General features: G+C 39.1%; 2 protein-coding genes across 4 annotated transcripts; both read right to left on the minus strand.

Annotated features, from left to right (window-relative positions):
• Positions 1-1487: 1487 nt before the first annotated feature.
• LOC116252460 (ATPase GET3B-like) lies at positions 1488-10813 on the minus strand. Of its 2 annotated transcripts, none has more exons than XM_031626736.2 (12): positions 10479-10813; positions 8652-8863; positions 6193-6255; positions 5961-6071; positions 5410-5484; positions 5048-5116; positions 4505-4570; positions 3878-3952; positions 3705-3803; positions 2794-2928; positions 1972-2137; positions 1488-1800 (listed from the first exon to the last, which is right to left on the minus strand). In XM_031626736.2, exons 1-11 carry the CDS (start codon positions 10660-10662, stop codon positions 2000-2002), a joined length of 1227 nt encoding a protein of 408 aa, XP_031482596.1. In that variant the 5' UTR covers positions 10663-10813; the 3' UTR covers positions 1488-1800; positions 1972-1999. The 2 variants fall into 2 exon arrangements, with proteins under 2 accessions (XP_031482596.1, XP_031482597.1); XM_031626737.2 differs by having other exon boundaries at positions 1488-1871.
• A 1946-nt stretch (positions 10814-12759) lies between these two features.
• Positions 12760-17700, minus strand: LOC116252459 (protein PHLOEM PROTEIN 2-LIKE A10-like). Of its 2 annotated transcripts, XR_004172214.2 has the most exons (3): positions 16200-17700; positions 13136-13213; positions 12760-13040 (listed from the first exon to the last, which is right to left on the minus strand). XR_004172214.2 is itself a non-coding variant. In XM_031626735.2 (2 exons), exon 1 carries the CDS (start codon positions 17511-17513, stop codon positions 16239-16241), a length of 1275 nt encoding a protein of 424 aa, XP_031482595.1. In that variant the 5' UTR covers positions 17514-17700; the 3' UTR covers positions 12760-13040; positions 16200-16238. The 2 variants fall into 2 exon arrangements, 1 of the variants encoding a protein (XP_031482595.1); XM_031626735.2 differs by lacking the exon at positions 13136-13213.
• Between the last annotated feature and the right edge of the window lie 2 nt (positions 17701-17702).

Raw genomic sequence — 17702 nt, forward strand, 5'->3', positions numbered from 1 at the left:
TAAATAGTTGAATCTAAGTATAATTATATAGGACAGTTTAGTCACTGCCTCATAACTAATTCAAAATTTGTTGTCCCATAATCCAGATTTGACGGAAGCTGTCAACACGGGATTTCGAATCAAATTATGGATTTAAAAAATCAGGAAATCGATCCAAATGGAACTTAAATTGAGTTGAATCATTTGTTCGGACAACTTAAATTCTTGTAACATGGAGTGGCGGAGGCTTCCCGTTTTCGTTTTAAGTTTTTTGTTTCCATTTGTATTAAAAATTAAAAAAAGTCCGGCCGTTTGCAAATTATATTGTTTCCAACACAAACTGTCAATGCCAACACTATCTAATATGATAATAAGCAAACTGCTCTGAGAGTTTGCTAAAGCCACTATAAACCATCGCTACACCATAAACCCTATTTTTCTCTTCTTTTCTTCAAGGGTGTTGGATGATTTGGAATTTCAAATCAAAAGTAAAAATTCTAGAACCATAATTCTTCTTCGAACTGAAATGAAATCAAAATTCCAGGTTTTAATTTCATAATCCCCGAAACAAAATTACCCTGTTTGTTTAGTAATTCTAATTACTTAGAAAATGAGCATTTTGCCCGTAACCATATTTCCAATTTATCGTCTCTCTCTCTATATATATATACTATATATATATATACATACACACACACGCGCACGCGCACATGAGATGTGGTCGCATCTGAAATGTCACGGCAAAGGGAAAAAATGACAAAATGTCAAAGGTGTTAACGTGACCGAGTATGATAGCACAAAGAAGAAGGACCCGAAACCCAAATGGCACATTTAGGACGCCAAGAGACTGGGGGGCAGACAGCTTCATAAGAACAAACCTTAAAAGTGAAAGAGGCCAGTGGAATTAATGGACAGAACAGGCAGGGCAGAGAGGATTACAGGCCAAGAATGGGTAAGACAAAATGGCCAAGAGGGAGGATCGATGATCGATGTCATAGAAGAGAGAGAGAACGAGAGAGGATTGCACCATCAAGAATGCCAAATTAGACATAGACAGGCGGATGGAAGGCCAACAGTCAGGATCAGAAGAGAGAGTCGCAGTATAGAATCCAATTTATCGGACAAGAATCATTTCGTAAGATCTAAATAAATCAATGAATCTTTACACCATGAAACACGGCCGTCCATGGAAGTACTTCATAGACTTCGAACTTCCAGAGCGGTGAACCAGAAATAGAATTTGATTCCAAAGTCCCGTTGTTGTCCAAATAAAGCATGCTTGCACCGCTGGGCAGCAAACATGCCATTCTGCATGGCTTTGCCAAGTTCGTCTAGTTAATGCACTGACCGTCGAATGTTTTTTTTTCTGTTGGCAAAGCCGCAGGATCATCTGCAGAGACATGCTAATGACAGATATCCATAACGCCTTTAGTCTAAATGACGCTCTTTTAGTATACACTGTTATTTCTTTTTCTTTTCCTTTCAGAATGATCATCTGCTAAGAAAAATTTTCAGGCACGTCATTTGTTGCAACTTGGCATATATTTGCATGTTATGTATACATATTTCAGAAGACCATTTGCTCCTGAAATTCATAAAGCTACAGAGATCGAGGATGAGAATACAACAAATTTTGTTAATTTGTAAGGGTTGAGGTCGAAAACTCATAAAGTAGTGCTTGAAAATTTTGGCTCCCCAGGTCTGACGCCTGGTTCACGATTTCTGTGTTGATAGCATGCAAATTACCTCTTTCATCAACTTCACAGATCATCAACGGTATAGCACCTCCTTACTTTAGATCTCTTCCCGCCAATGGTGCTCCTATACACCATATCATTAATCCCAGAAGAATAAGATGGTAGGAATGGACGCTAGAGTTGGAACAGTTCGTTCTAAAGTCACAGACAGAAAATCGGTATCACACCAACAACTGATAAGCATAAAACAAATGGGCTAAGCATATAGATTTAGCCTGTGACTGCAGATTATTACCTCATAAATTGGATACGGGATGCAGAATTTACTTCCAAACTATTTCAGCCATGAACCTTAGAGCAGGAACACCTCTGATCTCAACATCAACCAGTGGAGCTTGAATTAATTTCAAATCCATGAGCTCTGGATCAGTTTGGATCAATTCAAGGGCACGTGTTTGATCCTGAAATAGCAGCATATAGATAGATTAATCATAATAGCTTGTCCCACAGTTGGCCCAAGTAGACACATGCAAATACAAACACTATTCACTAGATTGTGATAGTCATCAGAATTAGACTGTCATAGTCATCAGAACTGAGGAGTCATTCCCACACGTCTGAGTGTTCCAACTTCCAATTAATCCTGCAAGACTCACATGCCTCCTCATATGTTACAGCCATGTCCAAGACTTGAAGATAGCTGTCATACCATTTAAATGGCGTGTTTCAAAATTGACTGCTGTGGCAGATACCAACCAAACCCCAACCTTCTTTGACTCAGCACTCAGAAAGAGCTATAGGATGCAAGACAGTAACTATGTGCAGGCATATACGAAACTTATTACTATATAATATATACCTCCCACACATGGGATAAATCTTGAGCTGTCTCCATGAACATGAGGTTATCAATTTTGGCCACAAACAAAGCATGTTGTTCAAACATTTTAAAGTGCCACTACAAGCACATGTTGGCTAGACTATCAATCAAACGGATCAAAAAACATGATAACCGAATCCTTCATTCGAATATATTTCATATGTATAAAACCATGCAATAGTAGTCTGCGATCATCTCTTGGTAAAATTAGTTGAGAATTGCCATGCTTGAACTTACCTTCCTTTTCATAGCACAGAATTTGCAGTCTGATGCAGATTGGGGCAAAAGCTGATTGACAATCAGCCTCTTTACGGGTACATGTTCCTTCTTCAGTGATGCTCGCAACCTTGACGACTCATTAATGGCCATAACCTAATACAAGGAGAAACCCACGTACGTAAGAAAACAACCTATAATTGCGAAAAGTGAAAGAACACAGCTGCAGGAAAAGGATACAAAAGCACAAGCAGAAACATTTACACTTCCAATAGGGATACAAACAATTAGAGGACTAAATTTGTTCGGAAAGTTAAAAACCATCTTCAAATAGAAATGCTAAGCACTGAAGCATTTTACTCAAACATGCAAAGGGAACCCCATAAAATCATAAAAATGGGTCCAACTCATTGAATTAATTCAATGGAAATATTGAAAGATCTTTTTAAATTTCAGTTTAAAACTTTTAGAATCTCAAGTAGGCATTTAACTAGTTCCATCTACACCCTAACTAACCTTCTAGGGTACTACCCTCCCAGGCACCAACTGGTAGTACCGATCACTTATAAGAGAAGCAGCATGGTTAGGAAACATGGGAACTGAAATGGAAGTGTTCAAATACAAGGTCCACATGAATGAGGAAAAGAAGCAAAAAACAAAGATGATAAGGAAAGTAGCAATTTCATTGAACGTGAGATGCAAATAAAGAAGAATATTTAATGTTAAATGTCAGAATTAAGAAAATATATAAAGTCAGACAGACACAATCGGATATGTAATAAATACTAAGAGATTTAGGGGGACTAAGCTAAGCAAAGAAAGCAAAATAATAATGTGATATGGTAGAACCCAAACATTCACAACATGTCCATGCTCAAACAGATAAAATCAGTCGCCATGTGATAATGACAAAGGAAGATACAGAAGGCTACCGTTGGAATGGTTACAATGACAAACTCTGTAGAATCTGCATCACGAAACAACTCTCGCACCTTTGCCATTCTGTCTCTCAGCTGTTCCAACTTGTCAGACTGCAAACAGGAAATAGCAGGCATCAACAAGAATTTTGGTGCATGACATAAAATAAATAATTAGAAAACCTTACAGCATTATCTTGTGCTCCTTCCTGTCCAAACACAGATTTAATAGCTGATGTTGCTGATGCCAACTTCTGCTTTAGCTGAATTAGAAATGCCAAATGTTACACATAGAAGGTGAACATTACAAACCATGTAAGTGCTTGATAAACAGAGATGAACTTCAGCAACCAATGCCTGTTATTAAACAAAGGCATTTTAATATGTAAGAATATTTTGAAACTAACTCCACAAAAGTATAATTTTGTCAGAAAATGGAAAATGTCCATTCAATTTCAAGCACTGTGTTCAACATCGAAAATATGTTAATGATAAACTGTAGATAACCATTTCAACTACTATTACAAATCACGTCACCAGTATAACTTAGACATTTTCTCCTAAAACAACCACAGGAAAAGCAGTTCAGCAGAATCAGCACACACCCTACAGAAACAAGATAAGAAGTAGGAAATAGATTGAAGAATAAGAAGTCTAACACATTTTCACACAAAATTACTATTATGCCTTTGATGCTCATTCTCGTTGCTGATATATATATATATATAAACTATAGATTTTGCTATGTGATCAGATACCTAAAATGGCCATGTGCCTGAGAACAGCTTGAAGTGATATCAAGTTATAGGTAATACCTTCAAGATCTTTCCGATTGATGCATCCAAAAAGTCTGGCAGGGAAAGGAGGCGAAGAGTATGACCCTGTGAAGCTCAGAAGGACAATGGTTTAAGATCTCATGGACTTAATCATGAAAATCTTGTCTAAGATATGTAAGAAAAATTACAAAAGGTTGCCTAACATTAACACATAGAACGAACCAGCACTCAAATTTTAAAAGATAAACAAATAAGCACTCAACTTTTGAGAGAAATTCTTAACAAGCTGACTACTAACAGAAAGCATCATTTTTTGACATAAAATGACAAAAGAAAATCCATTATTGAAGACAAAAACATATTTCAACAACTAAAGGAAGTGTGGTTCCTTACAAGGAGCACTTCAATCTTTTTATATAAAAAATTATTGTTTTCAGTCAGTAAGCAGCAGTTTGAGAATCTCTCAAAAGTTCAGATCTACTTGTTAACTTTTAAAAGTTAACAAGTGATGTTGTTATTTGACGACTTGAGGTGGATTTTTGTACTTTTTTGTAGGAAAATCACCAGGAAAACAAAACTTACAGTTGGTGCAGTATCAAAGACTATTCGGGTGAACATACTGTATTGTGGTGCTTCAACAAACTGCATAACCTGGCAGACAAATAAGGGTTTAGGCATGACATCAACAGGATGATGGCAATCTAAAGACAAAATCTGATGATATGCACATGTATGTGGATGCTTCATCCCCCCAAACACACACACAATGTGAAGATAATGGGAATTCCCAGGTGGGGGTGGGCCCAAGTGGGGCACGTGTGTGGGGGGCTTGCTGATGTGTGTGTGTGTGGGCGAGGAGGGGGACGGTGGTGGGGGAGAGGAGTTGGGGTGAGAGAGAGAGAGATTGTATACTCAAAGAAGAATGAAATAAGTAAAGTGTTTACCTTCGATATCGCAATTGCTTCATCCAACCCAGGAGGAGGGGTATCAAGCAATTCTCCAAGTTTTAGTTCCCCTAACTTGAAGCATGACCCGAAAACATAAGTAAAGAGAACAGAGAAAGAGCTAACTGAAAAGTGTACTAGTGGCATGGATTTTTCCATCTTTTACAATGTACATGAATTAGCACCGAAGCAGTACTTCAGTCTTGCTTCCTTTCTAATCGTTAAGGATACAGTTCAGTTAAAGGAAAAGAGAAATGGTGAAAATTGAACTAAAAACACTGCCAATAATCAATAACTAACAAAAATCTCATGAAGGAGTCAAAAAATTCAGGCACAAATGATACAAGCACTATTAGTCGAAATATACAACTCCAGCCTAAAAATGCCTTTGATGTAAAATTTGAAGTGTTGTACTAGCAGTTAGGTACTGGAATTCACTTCACTATGCAAGAACTGAAAAACAACCATGACTTACACTGTTGAAAATGCACATAGGCTCAGTCAGAGAGAAAGAAGGATCATTAAACACCTTTACAGAGAAATTGCTTTACCTGCTCAACGAGCACACCAAGGCCCATGCTGTCCATGAAATCCTTGACTCCAGTTCCCCCATTCTTCTGGGTTGCACTACGGAATTCTTCTCTTGCCTTCTCAGGGTTTAACTATACATATAAACCAAAAGAGCACATATAGCCCAACCATATAAATCAAGAAAATGAAAACCAAAATAGACAAACTGAGGCCCAGCATAATTTGACATAATAACCAGATATATTTTCATACCTCTAGAGCAAACAGTGGAGAATCGAGTCCATCAACAGGAACCAGAGTTCCACCAGTTAGATCCTAGAAGTAAAGATAATACGATAAGTACTTAAATATCGATAAATCAGTGGCATGCCAAATAGTTGCTACAATCATGCATAACCTTAGAAAGAAGACAAACATAAAAGATTGCACTTTTTTTTCCAATGCTTTGAGTGGCATGGTTAAAGCCATGGATCAGCACCAATACATGCTCTGCTTTCTTTTATCTGAGGTCACAGGATCTAGAATTCTAGATTCAGGAGGACAGTGTTATATATTTAATATGATAGAATAACGTCACTGTTTGTGTATGTTTGGAGAAACAGAAAATACAAAAAAATAGGTGCTCAAGACATTTCTTCAACAACAGAAAAATGGAAAAGAAATATAACGACCTTTGCTATGAATCATGCTATTGTTTGGCATTGATGTGGTTCTCGTGTGTGTGTGTGTGTGTAGCCTAAGGTAGAAGGCAACTCCCAAAATCATTCCGTCAGATGCGTAGAGAAGGATCTAGCACCGAATTTTGTTAAAAAAGATGTTTTCTGAATGAAAGCATGATCTTTTAAGTAAACAAATTTTGGTCCTCTGTAAGCCATTAATTTTTTTATACCATTGAGTTTCCTTCTTACACATCGGAATGATATGACTCCAAACTTGTCTCTTATTAAATGAACTATGCAGATCCCCCAAATTATTTTGACCATCTGACTCTTTTAGTAAGATGGTTTCAGCATGAATCCTCATCAAATGTCCACAGAAACAATCAATTTCATTCTACTAAAAAGCACAGCAGTTGTGACACTCCTGGCCCCATTGCTTGCGAGAGAGAGAGAGAGAGAGGTTGCTGGAAAGAGGGTCAGTGAAGAGTGAAAAGAGAATGCCCTCTGCAGACAGGGAGAAAGGAAGAAGAAGAAGGGAGTCTGGACAGAAACCGTTTGGCCTTTATAGCTGAACCCCAGGAAAAAAGGACAATTATAGACTAGTTAAGATTGACAGAGTCCAAAGTGGGTAAATACGCACTCAAGTGCATTAGCTGCACCCCACATGTTGCTGACCATGTCTGCGGCATGTCGGATGCTGCACCTTTACCTGCACCCTTTCCTTCGTATCAAGGTAAGGTAGGAAATCCAGGAGTCCAGCCATGTTGACATGATGCTGCCCCAGGTCCGTGTCTATGTAACAGTAGTGTATACATATAACAGATATGAGCAAAATAATGCTGACATTAGACCATTGAATTTTAAACATGACAAAATTCAAATTGATAACCACCGACAAAAATATTATTTTTATGTTTAATAAATTTAATTGATATGAGAATCACACATAATAAAGTTAGCATTATGAAAATTACGAATTTGAACTAAGGATTCTAAATCCATGAGGGTTCCACATATTTTCGAACATACACACACGCATGTGGATGCAACAGTCAGGAGTTAAACAAATTGGACAAAGTCTAAATCTAATTCAACAAGGAAACTGTAGATATGAATCTAAACCTTCAAATTCCAAAGATTAATTACCCAGTAAAAAAGGACCAAAGGCAAGATTTTTATTTATAAAATTGCAATCACACGGAATTCTAATATCAATAATTTAATCTGAACTATATTTCGATTAGATGCTATCTGAACCAAAACAATTGTCTGAAACAAAACATAACACAATTTGGACGAACTTCTGGACGTCTCTTTTAAATATCTAAGTCATGAGCTGACCTGTAAGATTCTGATTCAACTGCAAATGTGTCCTGCAGTTTGCATCCCCAAAGCAACATATTAATAAACAAAATCACTGTGTTCTTTCTATTGACATAAGTTCCCAACCAAAGGTTGCTTGTGAACGACATACTTTTCTGGTCTAGTCATGCAGTAGTAGTAGTTACTACCAGCAATTATTCCTGTATGGCTATATCTTCTCCGGTAAACATGATATTGTGTTTGAACAACACGAGCTCAGCTTAGGTAATTGTTCACATCCCATCATCCTTCATAGCATCCTACTTGAATTGACCATGAACAATAATATTTTTCATCTTCTCCATTTCCTTCATGGCTGACTCCCAACCTATTCACAATACTCTGTGTTCACCATAATACTTGGCAACTATGATCTTCCAATCACCAGAGGTAGTTAATAGGGTTAACACACAGTCACACACCATTAAAACGTGAGACAAAGTATTTTTACTGATCCAAAAGCTCAATCCACTTAAAATCACTAAGTTATCGGGTATGAAAAGTCAATGCCCAGAAACTGTTGTTCCATGCCCAAACTTGTTCTCTTATATCATTATCAAATTTTCAAAAAAACCCTTTCTCAGATATACATTGCAACATACAACACAGTCCACAGAAAATAACCAAAAGATGCAAACAAGAAAAAATCAATAAATATTCATTAAGAAGCCAACTAATAAGATTGCTTACCTGGTCAAATGAATCACTTAATGAGTGTGCAGGGTCAGTTGATACAACAATGGTAGGATGTCCATGTGTTGCAAACTTCACGGCAAGGGATGCAGCGCAGCTCGTCTTCCCAACACCTCCTTTTCCTCCCAACATGTAGTACTTTCGCTTGGTACCAGAAACCATCTCATCGAAGCCTTCTGTAGCATCAGTAGGTGCAGCAACTGATCTTACTGCAAGTTTTACATGGACGGATAAGGAATGAACACATATTTATATATGAGACACTGTATTAAAGAACATAAACTAAAAGCCTGTGAATAATGAATTCAAAATTAAGAAAAAAAAAACTTTTTACCATTGAGAGAAATAGAAAGTTTACCCAACTGCAACCAGGTTGAAGTGGTCCACTTTCCAACATGCAGTCAAAACAGTCAGATATGATAGACTAGTTGATAAACGAGAAGAATATGAACTTGAAAGTATCTCACTGTGGTCGTGCTAGTTTGAACTTTGAACTATGTCCAATAATCATGACCGCAGGTAGACAATTTAAGCATTTGCTAGAGAAAGGCACAAAGGACCAGATATAGCCATATCAACTTCATCATGCCCTGGAGTTGTCCGGCTCCACATAATCAAACAGTTCACAGCTCATGTGACAGCCACCTTCTCAATTCCCACCCTCACCCAACCCTGAACCCAAAGGCATTAATATATTGTAGATCCTTTCCACCACTGTACTACCAATGAGGCCTTACCAAAAGGGATTGGATTGTTTCGGTAAATGTATTCCAATCACTGCAACTTGAAAAGAGAAGAGGACAAACCATATGTTCTGTCTTCTTTATAGTAGCGAGCGGAAACAAGGAAAATGCAAAGTAAACGGCTGGAGACTAATTTATTATCCGCCAATGTACCCAAATGATGCAACATAGCGGCCAACAACTATTATACCCATACAGATGTTTCAGTCGTTAAAGGAAAGTAGGAAACCAAGTGATTATCTTGTGACTATATATTAACTTCCCTTTTTCCTCTGTACGAACTTAATGTCCAAAAGAACATCACATAGCCTTCTTAGCTTTTCCCATCCTTCAACTTGAATTGGATTACAACTTAGATTAACTTCCGATATTGTCAGAAAAAAAATTAACCTCTTCACATTAGTTGAAAGCTGAAATCGAAGGTCGTCAAAATAGTAATTCACATGATAAAAGCCATCATAAAGTTGACAAACTGGTTTTTCACATAACCGTTCTGATTCTAAGAAAGCTGGCCATTACATTGATTAGGATCCCAGTGCCGACCTGGCTTTTTCCCAAAAGAGAACACCGCAGCTAGAAGGCTATTTTTTGGGGGGGAAATCCTTGGATACAAAAATAATAATAATAATAATAATAATGGAAACTGTACAACCTACTGAAAATGAAGGAAACCACAGAAAAACAAGACAAATAAAAAAAACAAAAAAATAAACACCTATATATCTAATGGGAAGCATCATCATGCTCACATCGTTCACAAGATTCCGGACCGTATCCACTAGCCACAATATCAAATGTACAATAAAGGAAGGCATACATAGAGCAAGGATCATCAACAATCAAAGCTGCAGGGAAATAACGCAAGGAAGATACACAGGAAATGGTGTAGCTACCCACTGCTTCAACGTAACCAATCAATATTTTTGCATATAATTGCCAACTTCCATCCGTAGCTCAATCAAAATGTAACGAGTAAACCCAACAAGGCATAAACCGCGACGACCAAGAGGCAAGGAAAACGACGCATAAGCTTCGGAAGTGATGAATTAAGGGACGGAGTTGTGCGAGGGCACGAATTTACCGTGAAGTTGCCTTATGGTGACTGCCTTCTTCCTCAAATGCAGAGAAATGAAGCCGAAACGCTGCAGAATATTGGAGCAAGGTGAAAGGGTGGTGTTGGTGGGAAGGCGGTGGGCGAGAAATAGAGTACTGGCAGCCATCGGTATGGAAGCTTTCAATGGAGACAGTATGCTTCTAGGAGCCATGAGGTATCCTCTTTCTTTCCAATGTACTCTCTAGTTTCCACTGCAGAGCAGAATCATGAATCGTTCTCTTCTACTTCGTGGACAAGCAATTTCTGCTGATATGACGAAGCGAAGAGGCCCCTCGCCGCCTCGGTTTTTTCTTCTCTGTGACTATATGTACCCCCGTGCTTGTTAAATAAGAAGATAGCATTTTTCCAGAAATACATTCACATATCATTTTAATTTAGTATTTCCAATAAAAATCAGACAAATAATTTTATTTTCTGAAAAACGCCTTTTCTAATTTCTTGCCCTCATTACTCGTTAGTTTCAACTGTTTGCTTCGGAGCAATTCCTGTGGGGCTATTGGAACATAACAATGACAAATTTAAGCTACTTAACCACTTATTTCTGATACAAATACCCCATTTCAAAGAGCTTACATTAAAGGCTTAAACAATGCATCTAACAGCTTATCTTACTATCTGTCAAAAAAAAATTTAATCACGCTTTTATAAAGCATGCAAATGAGAAAACATTGCTGAGAAAAAGCTGCATGGAGCTGCTTTTCCCGAAATTACTGACACCACTGTTTTCAGGCACATGAATGCGGGCTGTTCCTTCTTGGGTGTCATGCAAAAATGGTTTCTTTTTGCGGATTATACTCGTTTATGTTAAACTTGAGAGAAACTTATAATAATTGGTAAAATAGCAGCCCTCCCTTATTTCAGCCTAAGTTCCGCCTCACTTTTTTCTGCTAATTTGTTATAAAATTACTGTCATTGATGTGCTTTATGATCAATATGAAATTACTAATTTTTTGACTAAATAGAATAATTTGCATAAGATACAAATCATAGAATTTGAAATACTTGAACATTTGAAGATATCCAAAGAAAGTATTTCTATACTCATGTTTGATAAGTCAATGTATATTTTCGGCAAAGTGCCCCTCCCTCTTAGGCAAATTGGCACCATCTACCAGCATGCATTGACTAATCTTTAGCTGATACTTGCAAGTTATGTATTTAGCAAATGATTGGGCCACCAGGGATGCGTGGCTTGTGGTGGGGTATGGGGACATGACGCCCTTCTCCCCGCTTACACGAAAATCGATCCTGAAAATTTTGATCGCAGTTGATAAACTTTACCTCAAGAATTAATTTCAGCTGAAGTCCTCCTTGGGACGGCTCCCTACCATTGCCACAAATTTTACTTACAAACTCAAAAATTAATCTGACGTGAAATGCAAAGAAAGTTTTGTACATATGTTTGTCAATTGCCTATGACCCATGGATAATTTTGAAAAGGATAAAAACCCACAAAAGGCGAACAATTCCTGCAAAGTTTTTATATCCCATCCTCAAGCTCCTTATTTCCTCTTGACAACAACCGCTCGAGAGCCAAAATGGGCTTCCAAAAGCATTCTGGTGCTCGGAACTGAAAATCTGAAACTTGTGTTCGCCAAGACATGGAGAACCATATTCCCACATGCAAAGGCTCCCAACCAGGCTCTTATTTTACCAATGTAATGGAACTGCAGTATATTGCTTGTAAATGAGAAATTATTGGAACCAAAGCATTTTCCATTTTTATGAGATATTATTCCAATAACAAGGAACCGTTCAAGGACTTCTCGAAGAAAGAATCGCTCAAAAGGCCATAACATATAACCTGTTCCAATAGGTCCTGATTTGTCTGAAAGACCAACCCCCGGTAAGGCGTGACAATACACCTTCAGAGAGAGCACCAACGGAAAGCTCACGGTGCCTAGCATTAAGAATGAAAATTGAAATGCTTATGAAATTCTATAACAGCTACAGAATCATGCCCATCCTTGCCAAGTCACCTTTACACTGTTATCAAAGTATCAGATGAAGTCAACAACAAAAATACGAAAAACAAGAATTGAATCACCTCTTTATTCGGATACCCATTACCGGAACTTCGGATTGATCTGGAAATTCTTTGCGCACCCACCAACCAGATAGGGTTGCAGGGCAGATATATAGGAGAACGGTACTAGAAGCCTAGTCATGTTGGACTAGCATCCACAAAAGCAGTACTTTCTATCTGCTTGATGATTGCCGTGCATGCTTTTTATTGACTAAAGGTCAGTAAATCGAAACACTTGGAATATATACAAGTATCGAACATTAGGAAGGTGCTACAGCCACAGGATTGCCTCCTAGCTCCTGTTTAGAGTTGGTAACATTCAGATCTACAAAATTATGCATTCATTACAGATTCCATGTGAAAGGAATGACCAACCATGCTACAATATTTTATGCTGTCACCTCCTTGAGATTGAATAGATTGATGAGTAAAGTATGAACCGCAAGCATCATGCAGCTTCCCCCAAAAGGACAATCAAGTGTACCACTAGCACATGCACCATCCTGAAATAGTATACCAGCAACCTTGTAAGTGGAGCACATGACACAACATGATGTAGAACTACAACCAGTGCACAACAGAAGGTGAAAATTTGCACCACTTGCAATTACGACCAAATGCATATTCTCAGTCCAAGCTCAAGAAACACCAAAAGCACAAGCACATGCATTAACACCTGAAAATTTCCAATTATAGCTTTGATGTTAGTGACTGAATTTGACCGTTTTTGTTTCCAACAGAAGGCAATGAAACCTAGTCCCATTCCCGGCTACATAAAAATCTGTGGCCTACCCTTGAACCCATGTCCTATACTTGCTTAGGCCTGTGCAAGAACACGAAATTTGAACTCCAACTTACAGTGAAAAACCAACCAATTGTACCAACCCCATTGGGCATATTATTGATCTTGCCTCGCCTAGTAACATGGTATCACAAAGGTCCAGCACTGATACATGTAAAGCATGGTCAAACAAACTAAATCGTGAAAATGCATCTAATTGGTACGTGAACTGCTCAAAGTATCGGTTGCCAATGCTGTCTGTGACCATAATTTATCTCAGGTATGAAAGTTACACTTCTCTATAAACTATAGCAAGAGGAGTGAAACTAAAAAGGTGGTGACTGGGAAAAACAGTGATGCTTTATAATGCTCAAATTTCGAAGATATTTTCAGTAAAAAGAGAGAGAGAGAAGGGTGATAAATACACAAATATGTTTAACCTTGGGTGTTAATGACCCATGTAAATTCAACCAAATAACAAAAAAACCCATTGATCATGCACCTTAAGAATAAGGTTATCTACATTGAACACATGCTTCAGTCAGATTATTACAGAATAAAATTGTTTTGACAATGAAGCTATTTAGTCTTCATAAGAATCTTTTTATATTCAGCGCTCCTCAAACTCGTAGAAACTGTTGTGAATCCAAAATCCCTTTACTATTTTACGAACAGCAAATAGTTTATCAATTAATAGAACTGTAAACAAGATGGCAAGCAGCACTTCCAAACTACAGAAAGCAAAGGAGCCACAATGCAATATTGCTGGAAAACAACCTGCATTACATTATGTGGTATTCAAAAAATTAGTAGTAGTAAGACTTTCACAGCCCATTATGCAGCTAAAAGTAAGCCAAATGTGAAATAGCAGGACGAGGAGTGAGGATTCTTAAAACTAAAAACCTAAAGCCAATAATCTGTCCCATACCACATGCTATAAACAGTGAGAACAGAGGCATGCCTCATGAGTCCCGACCATGTTTAGCCCCAAGCACCACAACCAAGCCAAAGCAAACATCAAACACAAACTCCTTGTGATTCAAAATATTTCCGTGTTAGTGCCTACTACATCAGTTCAAGCTCTCTTTCTAACAAACAAATATATGTTGCTAAAATCCAGAAGCACCTTATAAAGAAACCTTCTCCATGTTGAATAAGCTAACAAATCTATGTCAAGAAGCACAGTCTTCCTGTCTTCTCGTACTGGTTCATATTGTGCCATTCAGTTGTGTCGACATAAACCCTCCAAATACACATCCATTGACAACAAAGAAAGCATCACTATTGCTTTGTTCTGACAGGACAAAAAAGAGAATCTATCCTTGAACACCAACAACTTGAATGCTTTAGGTCAACACACCTAACCAGGCCATTACTTGACTCAACTCCTATGTCACATGGGTGCGGGTGCTGGTGTGGGTGCGGATGCGGCATTTTTAAACAAAAATTAGGTACGGGTATGGCGATGATGTATGAGTATGTGTTGGTATATATGTATATAAGTCATTTGTTACATAGTTATTTAACTGTTTAGTAGCCTTATTTATCTATATTTATAATTTATATATAAACGTTTTGTCTTAGAGATAGTTTAGTTATGTGCAAATTTAAAATGGTCAGTTTTGACCCGAATCAACTGACTGAACGGCATGTGTTGTGTCAGAGAAGCACCAACACCAGCGTTGACACAGGTGCAGCAGCCATTTAGAAACGCCCATGTGAAATACCTCAACTCTCTCTCTCTACACCCATACAAATGCACATATAACACAGACGCATCCCCAATATCAAATTGACATCTATTAAAAAGGCTAGCTCATACATGTGGCCACCGTCTAGCGAAAGAATCATCAGCAAGTCTAAATATGAACTTCTTCCAACATGTTTCCTTGGCCCTGCAAAGTTCAAATTTCTCAAGATATCATGGATTTCATATTTTTTCAGTGATGACCTTGTTCTTCATCCATTCAACTCAGTGAGTAACTCAAAAGCCTCCCATCAACCATACGTAATTACGTATACATCTAGCACCAACCAATCTTTCAAATCTTTGGTCCAAGTTTTTCATCCAGAAAAAGTCACATGCTTCAGTGGTGACCATACAAGAAAAATCAATTTTTGAAGTTTAAGCAACTTCGCATTAAGCATCATGAGCTTCATTTGAAAAACTTATTTGGCAAGGTGAAAATTTGTAACTGGCACAGAGTCCCCTTATGACCAAGATCAATGCAATGATAACAGTAACTATAGCAAATTAGCAATAGAAGGAAGCGTCATAAAATGTCCAGATCCTTGAGCACATGTAGGTCCAGTATGTTATCGATAGTTCATGGGGAAGGATAACATATGGGGAAGGATAACATGCAACACAATGTAAAACAATAAAAGCATATGATAAGCTCTCGTCTTCAAAAAAAATTCTCATCTTCAAAAAACTATATAAAGCATAAACACCCAAATTAAATTATCTACTCAGTCCAGGTACTAGTAAGTCAAAGAATTGCTTGGCAATACGGCGTACAAGTGTACAACCCCCTTGGGTTTTAAACTGTTGCACGCTATGACTCCCTTAGCAATAACAGAAAATAATGTTCACCTCTTTGTGATGAAAAAAATACATTGGTTTTCTGACAAAGTCCATCTTTAGCTAAAGCTTGTTTCGGCTTGAATTGTTATAAACATACTGATAATCCTAAGCCCTAAGTTGGCAGTATGTCCATCGCAAACCTTCTCATTCTTCAACATCTAACAACAAAACAAAGGCATCTACAGCCGCCTCTACCAAGCAAAGATGATCATGCACACTAAAGAAAATAACAAGGCAACAAAATAAATCATTGATTGACTTTGTTAGAGATCAAAGTCGACTAGAAACGCTTACAGATTAGTGGAAAGCATCATCTTGAGTTGTTTTATATATCTAAACTGGAGTAAGCGCCTTCGTCCCCACGAGCACATGCAAGCACAGAGCAAGGCATATTGTGGAAATCACAATGGACCTAGCCCCAGCATATCTCAATAACTCCTTAACACTCTCAACGCGGTCAGTACCAACCACAGCAACGCCACTGCGAAGACCAGAACCCAACTTCCACAAAGTAAAGTCCAGGAACGATCTAACCGTCTCAAACGTCACTCTTCCAGTAATGTCCAAGAGAAATCTCCTATTATTCGGTACCGCAAGCGTGCACGAAACCTTATCCACCCATCCACCATCATTCTGAACTTCACCTGGTCTACTCCTAACCCCGTTACAGAAGGCCAACTCGCCGTTTACTCCCATATGTCCGTCTTCAACGGCTGAAAATCGCTGAGAGTCTCCCGAACTAGATGCATCCTTCTTGTCAGAGTCCCGGCTCAGTACGCGATGGGAGGTCGTCACCAGTGTTTCTACGGCACCATTGCAAAGAGAAATGAGCATATCCTTGACCTTGGTTTCATGCTTAGGATTTGTTAACCCCGAGAAGATCTCGTCATAGGTGTTGATGTCCATCGTTTTGTCTAGGTAGACTGCGACCGCCGAACTCACGAAAACCTGAATGAAACCCGCAATGACCTCTCTGAATTTCGGACCGCATATCACGTTCACCCAATCCGGAATTGGCAGGCCCATCTGCGCCCCATCCGGTTCCCTCCTTCCTCCTGCCCGACCCTCATCCGAGTAGAACGCAAGCACGAGGCTCCTTGCAAAGCTACCAACGACGATTGCGGCGAAACCGGAGCCGGCCGTGGAGAAAAGCCGATCAAAGACCTTATCAAACAAAGACGACGCCGAAGACGAACCCTCTACCGGTACCTCCTCCCCGTCAGCCCTCGCCTCCGAATTTCTCAAACCCCTCACAAATCCGATTGTAAGGGCCTCCGTCACCCTAGCCACGGACTCGGAGAACTCGGGCGAAACGGCGATCTTGGATATCTGCTTGAGAGAGTTGGGGAGCTGGTCGGAGTCGGAGCGGAGGAAGGCGGAGAGGTCATCAGAGACGACGGAGACGGTCTCGGCAGCAGAGGAAGCCGACTCGGCAATAGAGATGAGGGCGCGAGCGAGGCTGAGGAGGCGCCTGCGCTTTCTGGATAGGGAATCAGAGGTGTAGAGTCTGTAGGCGCCGTAACCGGCTGCAACGACCGCAGACGCAACGAGGATGGCCTGCTTCTTCCTCCTGGTCAGGCGGATATCCTTCAAAGGGTAGAGAATCATCTCCACCTACCAAGTGAGTGAGACGGAGAGAGTAAGCGCGCCTTTTTCTTACCTTCCCTCGCTCTCTTCTTCTTCCTTGCGGGGAGAAGGAGAGAGAGAGAGAGAGTCCGAGCGACCCTTCTTGCTTCTCTCTTTTCTTCCTCTGGTCTAGAGAGAGAGTAGCAGCCGCGAACGCTCCGCGCCTAGAAC

This window comes from Nymphaea colorata, chromosome 4, assembly GCF_008831285.2.
Source record: "Nymphaea colorata isolate Beijing-Zhang1983 chromosome 4, ASM883128v2, whole genome shotgun sequence".
Lineage (NCBI taxonomy): Eukaryota > Viridiplantae > Streptophyta > Magnoliopsida > Nymphaeales > Nymphaeaceae > Nymphaea > Nymphaea colorata.